Source organism: Arvicanthis niloticus, chromosome 15, assembly GCF_011762505.2.
Source record: "Arvicanthis niloticus isolate mArvNil1 chromosome 15, mArvNil1.pat.X, whole genome shotgun sequence".
Lineage (NCBI taxonomy): Eukaryota > Metazoa > Chordata > Mammalia > Rodentia > Muridae > Arvicanthis > Arvicanthis niloticus.
Genome location: NC_047672.1, coordinates 7,020,987 through 7,031,144, shown reverse-complemented (window position 1 = coordinate 7,031,144; position 10,158 = coordinate 7,020,987). Strand labels below are relative to the sequence as shown.

Genomic DNA, 10,158 nt, shown 5'->3' with positions numbered 1-10,158 from the left:
ATCCTGGTTACCAGGTCGAATTATTAACATAGGCCCTAAATGTAAGATAGTTGAGTGAAACTGTGAAAAGTTCTGAAGATGCATTGTAACACTGGGGACCTTGCTTTCCACTGCATGAGAAGGAATCTGTTGTAAAAGGGAAATATCCAAACAGGATCACTATCTGGTCATCGTCAGTGAGTTCATGTTTGTCATACCGTGTTGATAATAGTATTTGTCTTAATGTCACATGTTCTCTCTTATTGGGAAGATGTTTGTAGTCTATAATAACTACAGAAACCAGGAGAGTAAAAGAAGATCATTGACCATATATGGGAGAAATGGAAGCAATAGAGAGCACAATAGCAGGGTAAAAATTATCTCCACAGTGAAATAGGAAAATGGCAGTTTCTTAGAGTGTGGAGGGGGATTAACACAGAATAAGGAGGTAGGTAGGTCAAATATCAGCATGGATTTCTTAAAAGCCATAACTACTTGTACTAATAACTATTGACACTGCCCCTCCTAAAAAGGAATGACAATTGGTCTTGTCTTGATAGTTGAGAGTTAGGTGTTTTACACCTGAAGTTTCACAAAAGGTGATGGGATAGGAACAAAAGTGGGATAGGCCTTGGACCATTTAGAATCGTACTAAATGGTTATAGGGTGTAGAATGTTAACTGATGGTCTCCAACTGTATCTATCTCTTTAATTCAGATTCTGGGGATGTAATATTTCTTGGAAAATAAAACATTAATACAGATGGATTGAGAAAGACATTTGGATGATTAACACATATTGATTACCATGAATTATCATTATGATTGCATTAGAATTATAAATCAAAGCTCGAATACTTGTAAAATAGAACACTGTAAAAATGATAGAACATGAGAATGACTAACCTAATATTTTAGATTTTTCTTTTGAATATTTTCAGATTAATGTAACATTTTTCAGTTGTACATATATGATTAACATTCTGTGCTCATCACTACTGTTTTGGGTGTTAACAGGAAATGGGGCAATTCAATCAATAAGATTAGATTTCTAAGATATGAGACTGGGGTGTAATTCAGGCCCACAAAGTGAGCATTCTGTACAGATATGATTAAGAATTTATTTATTCTCTAAATTTTTTTCTATATAGAGAAGATACATGGAAGATGTAGAAATATAGTCTATGATGTACAGTCTAGAATATCAAAATTAAATAGGTTATTCAAGAATTAACATGGAAAGAGAGTGATAACATAGGCCATGTATCACAAACTTGATGTGTGCTTTATTATTTTTTTCAGATATATGAAATAAACTTCCACTAAGCTCTTAAGATGAATACACTCTCTCCACTTATGTTCTCACTCAAGAATGCCCTTTATTTCTCAGCTGGACTTGGAGTTCTAGCCAATATGTTTCTTCTTTGTTTCTATATTTTCCTAGTTTTAGGTCATAGACCTAAGCCCTCGGACCTGATCTCCTGTCAACTGACCTTCATTCACATAATGATGTTCCTCACTGGAGGGGATATTTGGCTTACAGACCTGTTTGCATCAGTGAACATCGAGAATAACTTCAAATGTAAAGCAACTTTTTACACAAGCAGGGTGATGAGAGGCCTCTCTATCTGCACCACTTGTCTCCTGAGTGTGGTTCAGGCTGTCACTATTAGTCCCAGCACCTCACTGTTGGCAAAATTTAAACAAAAACTTAAAAAATACATGATGTATGCTTTCCTCTGTATTTGGTCTTTCAATATATTCTTAAGTAGTAACTGGATCTTGTATGTTGGTGCTTATACCAATGTGAGTGTGACCAGCAAGATGAAGGTCAGTAAACCTTGTTCACTCCTACCCATGAACTACATGATCAGAGGAGTGATTTCAACAGTGGCAACATTTAGAGATATGTTTCTTTTAGGAGTCATGCTGACTGCAAGCACATATATAGTGATTATTTTGTTAAGACATCAGAGGCAATGCAAGCATCTTCATAGCAACAGCCAGCTGAGAGCATCTCCAGAGAAAAGGGCAACCCTGACCATTTTGCTGCTGGTGGTTCTCTTTGTGGTCATGTATTGGGTTGACCTCATTATCTCAACGACCTCATTCCTGTTATGGAGGTATGATCCAGTCGTCCTGACTATTCAGAAGTTTGTGATGAGTGCCTATCCCACAATTACTCCATTAGTGCAAATCAGTTTTGATAACAGAATAATTATTATGCTGAAAAACTTGCAGTCAAAATGCCAAATATATGTTTTTAGAAAGATGGTTTTTCTCTTTTTTAAAAAGGTATTTTTTATGTTTATATGTACAAGTGTTGTGTCAGAGTGCATGCATGTGTGCATTTCTGGAGTCCACAGAAGTGAGAGGTTATCATGTCATACTTTTTAGTTGGAGTGACTCCTGGTTATAAAAATCTTTCTGTGTAGCACCAGTTATTTTTTTTCAAAATACAAATTCTTTTTAAACTTTAATGGTACATGTAGTAAAGCAAGATTCTTCATATGATTTAAATAAAATTTGTGCTAATTACACGTATACATTCTAATGATATTTTTGTTTTCAAATATTAGAGAGTTCTTAATTGTACATAATAGGTTGATAATTCCATATGAATTCTCTTTCTTTTTTTATTTTATACAGTAAATATTGCTTTGATGCTTAGATTACTCAAAGGGATATCCTCACTGATACTCACTTTGAAGCTTTCTTTTTCTTTTAAATTTTGTTCACTCATTTAAAATAATTTAAATATTTTTAAACTATTTAAAAATATTGTTGCAGTGTTATTTTTGCCCTAATCATAATTTATGTGGATCCATAAAAATAATATGAATTTCATGTTTCCATTTTTACTCTGTTTATTTAAGGGGTCTGTTATGAAACTGTCATGTGCCTGTTTATTTGTACTTCATTTTATCTACTCATTGAAACATTAATGGCAAATAAAAAATTTTATTTACACATACATGTTTTACAATGTATTTATTGTATATTGGTATCCATTTATATAGGCGTGTGTGTACAGCTGAATGACATGTGTATATGTATACATAGAGGCCATGAGATAATGTTAGCTGTTGTTCTTCATATGCCATTCATCTGATGTCTTGATAGAGCATCTCTCTCTGTGACCTAGACCAAGATAGAAGTCTCAGGGATTCTCCTGTATCAAACTCTAGCTCTGGGATCACAAGTGTTTACCACCATTGTCAATCATCTCAATATTATAATAAATTCTGATTATGGCTTCCAATTTCTCTGCTATTCTCAGTTTGACACTTTTGCTTCAGGCCCCTCATCCATTTGTAACTACTTAGTCCATTTTCCTGTTTTAGCGAGATGAAATATTGTGCTGTGGAATGTTTGTGAACCCAAGGGGCCGCCAGGGAGCCATTTTTGTTATAACCATAGTAGGTTCTCCTTATTACAACTCGAGCTTGGCTTTTCCTCTAACCCAACCCTAACATAGCAGGATGGGAAGGCTGAGCAGTCTTAAGCCATCAGCAGAACAAGATTTTCTAGAAAATGGGAGCAAGTGAGGGGATCTAGCCTGGGAAGTAGCTAATAAAATGACTGTTGTAAGCAGACAGGTGGATGTTCTCAAGCAAGACTGGGAACAATCACAAACAGTCTGAAAGTATGTCTAAAACAATCAGAGGACTCTTTGGTTAACTGTTGCTAGGCAGTAGCTAGGGAGTACCTCCAGGGTATGGACCAAAGACAAGCTATGGTATCCTTCTTGGTACTTGGTTATAGGTTGCACTCAGCTGCAGGTCAAATTTTTAGGTTTTTTTCCCCAAAGATAGCAACTGGTCCCAAGTTGTAAAATGTTTGGCCTCTTCCCCTTCTTCTCTTACTGTACACTTAATCTTTATGGTTAAGTGGATTATGGTTTGATTATGAATGATTTAATAGCTAAAATTCACATAAAAGCAATAATATAACTTTGCTTGTTTTGTGGTCTGTGTTATGTAACTCAGAATGAGGTTTTCTAGCTCTATTGCTTTTCTTGCAAGTGCTGTTTATTTAATGTCTGAGCCATGTTCTTTTTTTCTTTTTTATTAGATATTTTTTAATTTACATTTCAAATGTTATTCCATTTCCCTGTCCTCCTCCATGGAATTCCCCTATCCCAGTCCCTCCCCCTGCTTCTATGAGGGTACCTTCACCCACTGACTCCCACCTCCCCACCCTGGCATTTTCCTTTACTGGGGCATTAAGGCTTAAAACCAAGGGCCTCTTCTCTCATTGATCCCAGACAAGGCCATCTTCTGCTACATATTCGGCTGGAGCTATGGATCCCTTCATGTGCACTTTTTGGTTGGTGGTTAAGTCCTTGGGATCTCTATGGGGTCTGTTTGGTTGATATTGTTGTTCTTCCTATGGGGCTGCAAGCTCCTTCAGCTTCTACAAACCTTTCTCTAATTCCTCCATTAGGGACCCCATGCTCATTCCAATGGTTTGTTGTGAGCAACTGACTCTGTATTTGTCAGGCTCTGGCAGAGCCTCTCAGGAGACAGCTATATTAGGCTCCTGTCAGCGTGCACTTCTTGGCATCCACAATAGTGTCTGCATTTGGTGACTGTATATGGGATGGATCCCCAAGTGGGGCAGTCTCTGAGTGGCCTTTCTTTCAGTGTCTTCTCCACACTTAGTCTCCGTATTTGCTTCTGTGTGTATTTTGTTCCCCCTGAAATATCCACAGTTTGGTCTTCCTTCTTGAGCTTCATGTGGTCTATGAATTTTGTGTGTAAATCTATCACATTTTCTTGCTCATTCAGCTGTTGATGGTCCTCTAGGTTGTTTCTAATTTCTGGATAGTATGAATATTCAGTGTTTCTCTAGTAATATGAAGTGTCCTTTGGTCATGTGTTTAATACTGGTATAGCTGTGTCTTGAAGTGGATCTTCCCAACTTTCTATAGAACCATAACATTTATTTTCACTGTGAATGTACATGTTTGTACTCCCAAGAGTAATGCATGAGTGTTCTTATTCTACATCCTTGTCAGCATTAAGTGTAAATTGCCTTACTGATCTTGGCCATGCTGTCTGGTATAAGGTTAAATCACAAAGTCCCTTTAAGTTGCATTACACTGATGACTAGGGATGTTGAACTTTTCTTTAAATGTCTCTCTTCCAGTCGAATTTCTGTTTTTGAAAAGTATTTGTTTAGATCTGTTCCCCACATTAAATAGTGTTATTGGTTTCATTTTTATTGATGTTTTTGAGTTCTTTATATATTTTGCATATCAGCTCAGTACTGGCTGATTTTCTGTCAGCTTGATAGAAGCTTGAGTCATCAGAGAGGAAGGAGTCTCAGTTGAGGAAATGCTTTCATGAGAACAATCAGTAAGGAATTTTCTCAATTAGTGAACAGTGGCCATGTGGCCAGCCCATTGTGGGTGGTATGATCCCTGTGATAGAGTTCTTGGGTTTTCTAAGAAAGCAGTCTGAACACACCAGAAAAAGCAAGCAAGTAAGCAACACCCCTCTGGGGCTTCTTCACCACCTCCTGTTTCTAGGATCCTGCTCTGTCTGAGTTCCTGTCCTGACATTTTGTTGTTGTTGTTAATGAACAGCATTGTGAAAATGTGAGATGAATAAACCTTTCTTCTTCAACTTTTTGTTCATGTGGTTTTCTTTCCTTTTTCTTTTCTCTTCTTTTCTTTTCCTTTCTTTACTTTTTTTTGTCACAGCTATAGAAATCCTAAGAAAAGCCCTGTACAGGATAGGTAGTTGGTAAAAATATATTTTCCCATTCTGTAACTGTCTAAATTTTCTGAAGGACTGTTTCTTTTGTCCTACAGAAGATTCATGGTGTCCTATTTATTAATTTTTTTTCTTAGTGACTAGTAATCAGTGTTCTGTTCTGAAGCCCTGTTTTTATTCTTAATTCCTGCAAAAATATTTTCAAACTATTCCCACCTTTCTTGTCTGTCTGGTTCATTGTATTTGTTCTTTTTTTTTTTTCTTTTTTGTTTCAAATTTACATCATTTTATTTAACAACAGAAAGGACAAACATCAAATCACAATGTAATTACCAAGTACAACCACATTATATCACACTATTCTTGATTCCTACTTATTCATAAAGACATCCTGACATCACCCATGAAAGCTTAGGTCTGCTTTTTTTTATTGGATATTTTATTTACATTTCAGATGTTATCCCCTTTCCCCATGTTCCTCCTCCCAGGAACCCCTTTTTCCATCTCCCCTCCTCCTGCTTCTATGACGATGTACCCACACCCATCCCCCCACTCTCACCTCCTCACCCTTCAATTCTCCCACACTGGGGCATCCAGTATTCATGGGTCCAAGGACTTCCTCTTCCACCTATGCCTGACAAGACCATCCTTTCCTACATATACAGCTTGAGCTCTCAGGCTGTTGGTTTAGACCCTGAGAGCTCTGGTTGGTTGATATTGTTGCTCTCCCCATGGGGCTGCAGACCCTTTCAGTCCCTTCAGTCTTCTCTCTAACTCTTCCAATGGGAACCCTATGATCAGTTCAATGGCTATCTGTGAGCATCTACCTCTGTATATGTCAGGCTCTGGCAGACCTCTAAGGAGACAGCTATATTAGCCTCTTGTCAGCATGTACTTCATGGCATCCACATCAGCATCTACCTTTGGTGACTGTACATGGGATGGATACCCAGGTGAAACTGTCTCCAGACATTCCCTTCTTCAGTTTCTGTCCCACACTTTGTCTCCATATTTGCTCCCATGAGTATTTTGTTACTCCTCCTAAGAAGGACCTATTAACCCACACTTTGATCTTCCTTCTTCATGAAATCATGTGGTTTGTGAGTGGTATCTTGGGTATTGCAAGCTTTTGGTCTAATATCCAATTATTAGTGAGTGCATACCATGTGTGTTCTTTTGTGATTGGGTTACCTCACTCAGGATGATATTTTCTAATTATATCCATTTGCCTAAAAATTTCACAAATTCATTGTTTTTAATATTGGAGTAATACTTTATTGTGTAAATGTACCACATTTTCTGTATCTATTCCTCTGTTGAAGGAATCGGTTCTTGTGTTGAGATTTTTTTTTATCCATTTTGGAGTTGAGTTTTGTGGAGTGTGATAATCATGGATCTATTTGCATTCTATATTCAGCCATTAGTTTTACCCATATCATCTTTTAAAGATATTGTATTTTTTCATTGTGTATTTCTTATTTCTTCATCAAAAATCTGGTGTCTATTGGTTCATGGTCTTCTGTCTGGGTCTTCAAGTCTATTCCATTCATTGATGTTTTGCTTTTTGAGCCAGTGCTGTTTTTATTTCTGTAGTTATATAGTACAGTTTGAAATCAGGAATGGTTTTACTGAATATATTAGATGTAAAAGCCATCTTATAGTAATGACAATATAAGTTCATTCTTGTCTATTATTCAATGTTTGTTTCTCAAGAACTGGGCTATGCTTCACATTGTAAGAATGGACAGTTTTGTACTGCTCATTCTTGGAATGACATTCATGTTTATATTTCAAAAAGTTGTTTGTATCTATCTTAGAACATTTCCTTTGTTTCAAAAGGTGATGTTACAACCTATGACTACCTTGTTATGCCCAGTTGCAACCTTGTCTTAGTTTCAGGATTTCCTTACTTGTTATGCTTATGTTCTGCTCCTGTAAGCCCACCTAATTTTCTTACCAAATCTCCCACTTTGAAACACCATATCTCTGAGCTATAAAAGCCCCGACTTCCTCACACTGAATGCTGAACTCTTGAACCCCAATTCATTGGGAGGTAGCTGGCGTATATGATTAAAAATATTTGCTTTAATTAATGCTTGCTTTAATTCATTTGGCCATGATGATTTGGGTCAGTGAGAGTGGTCTTTCTTCTTTCATCTTTGGCATTAATAATACCTTCAACAATTCTTTAATTGTTCAGGAGTGTGTTTTAGCTATCCTGTTTTCTTTTGTATCTTCATATGGTGGTGTGCATTATCCTTCTAAGTTATCTAAAGTTTGTTTTTGAGTTTTGATGGGGATATAATTAAATTGGTAGATAACTTTTGGTAGAATGGGTGTTTTTACTATATTAATCCTCTTGATCCATGAGCATGGGAGATTTCTCCCTTTTCTGATACCTTGTTCAATTTTTTTCCTTCAATATCTTATAGTTTTTTTTTTTTATTATTACACTGGTGTTTCACATCCTTTGTTAGAGTTTTCCCAAGACACTTTATATTTTATATAGTTATGTCTTTTAGTTATTGATTAATTTTACAAAATTTATTTTTTTCACTTTACAACCCAATATCATCCCTCCCTCTTCTTCCAGTACCACCTAACACAATTCTTCCCCTATTTCATCTTCCTCTTCTCTTTTGAGAAGGGTAAGTGTTGGGTTGTAGGGTGTGCAGGTGTGGGTCCTGTGTGTTGCATTGTGGTTCCTGCAACTATCACCTCCAAGGGCCTAGGGCCATGCCTCAGAGAGGCAGAGGTGTGGGAATATGACTGTGCTCACTCTAAGCTGGTGCAGGGCAGACATCCAACATCGGGCTGTTTGAAGCCTCAGAACTTCACTGGGGGGTTGGGGGGGGGACACAGTCTAAGGTCCTGTGGGGGCCAGAGCTCTTGAGTTGGGGGATCCTCAGGCCAAAAGGTGGCCAGGAACCAACTAGTTCTCAGGCCCTTGGACTCTCAGGTGTTGGTGAGAGGCCTCGGAAGGGCTGAGACACTGGGGGCAAAGGCTGGATTGACCCCACAGCCAAAGCGGGTGGGAGAAGCTCTGGCTGCATCCCATGGGGATGAGACTCTTGGTCCTGGTGACTCACTTGACTGGGTCACAGCTATCTTTAGTTGGTGGCCTCCCTAGCTGGAACATAGAGAGGTCATTGGCAGGAGATTAGATGGCAGCTCAGTAGTTGAAAACCTTCTCCACAGTTCCCAATGAATGCTCCCATGGAAAAGAGATAGTCCATGGTTTTAAAATGTTTATTGACATGGCAGAAAATGGATGAAACTATATCCCAGTATTCTCAGGGCAAGCCTGAGCTTAAATACCTTTTGTAAGGAGGAGGGTCTGGGAAGGAATACTTAATTGGCTACACCCTTTAGGTATCACATTAATATGGAGATCTATCTTGAGGCTCTGTGGCCTGTAGTCATACTCTCTACCTGTTGCAGAGGCTAGTAGGGGCATTGTCCTCTGTGATCGATGACCACAGACCTCTCTGTGGGGCCGGTAGCTATGTGAAAGGAGCCAGGGATCCAGGAGCAAGGCCAAACCTTTACCATCCCCAAGAGGCTCCAGGGTTCAAAGCCTGCTCTACCAAGTACCTAGCTGCCTCTGACAGTGCACTGCTCCACAGGGAAGCCCCACTCTGAGTGTTACTTCCCATTACCTGCATTTCCCCTACCCTATCCCCAACCTAGTACATCACATCACTCTGGGGTAGGCAGAGCATCTCCTACTGAGGCCAGAAAAAGCTGGATCCACAGGCAGGTAGGCAGGCAGGCAACAGGCTCAGGGTCAGCCACTACTCCAGCTGTTGGAGGGCCCACATGAAGACAAAGGTGTTTATCAGCTACATAAATTAGAGGTGTCTTAGGTCAAGCCTGTACTCTCTTTTTGGTTGTTGTTGCATAAGACCATCAGAAATTCACATATTTACATTGCCATTCATAACAGTAACAAAATTACAGTTATGAAGTAACAATGAATTTAGGGCAGTGGGCTGTGAGAAGCAGCTGGGTGTTTGATTGAGCATGAGTTTTGAACCCTGGAACCTGTATCAGACATCAGAAGTTCAGCTCTGCTCCCAGGCCCTGGTTCTTTTCACTTAGCGTCAGTCCTCCAACAACCCCTCCCACAGAGAGGTTTATGACCATCAGTCACAAGGAACGGTCCCTCAGGTTCTCCCACATGCAGATGAGGTATCTCCAAGCTCTCAGGTCAAGCCAGTAGACATTATCTGCTGTCAGACCCTAACCCACCCCAAAACTGTACATAAGGGCTCTATTTCAGGGAAGTAGTGTGTGTTCAAGAATCATCCTGGTGTCCAAGAGTTTTTGTCACAAGAGCTGTAACACATGAGGAGAGCTCTGCTCTCCCAGAACCTGCCTGGGACACCAAGCTGCCTCCTTGCCAGCTAGCCGGCTCCTTATTGGCCCAGACCAGGCCTGGACCGGCTCAGTGTGGAGAG

The 10,158-nt window shown here is 39.1% G+C and overlaps 1 protein-coding gene across 1 annotated transcript; it reads left to right on the top strand.

The window, feature by feature from the left end:
• Positions 1-1,334: 1,334 nt before the first annotated feature.
• LOC117720769 (putative vomeronasal receptor-like protein 4) lies at positions 1,335-8,130 on the top strand. Its single transcript, XM_034519431.2, has 2 exons — positions 1,335-2,230; positions 8,109-8,130. The coding sequence occupies exons 1-2, from the start codon at positions 1,335-1,337 to the stop codon at positions 8,128-8,130; spliced, it is 918 nt and encodes a 305-aa protein (XP_034375322.2).
• The last annotated feature ends 2,028 nt before the right edge of the window (positions 8,131-10,158 follow it).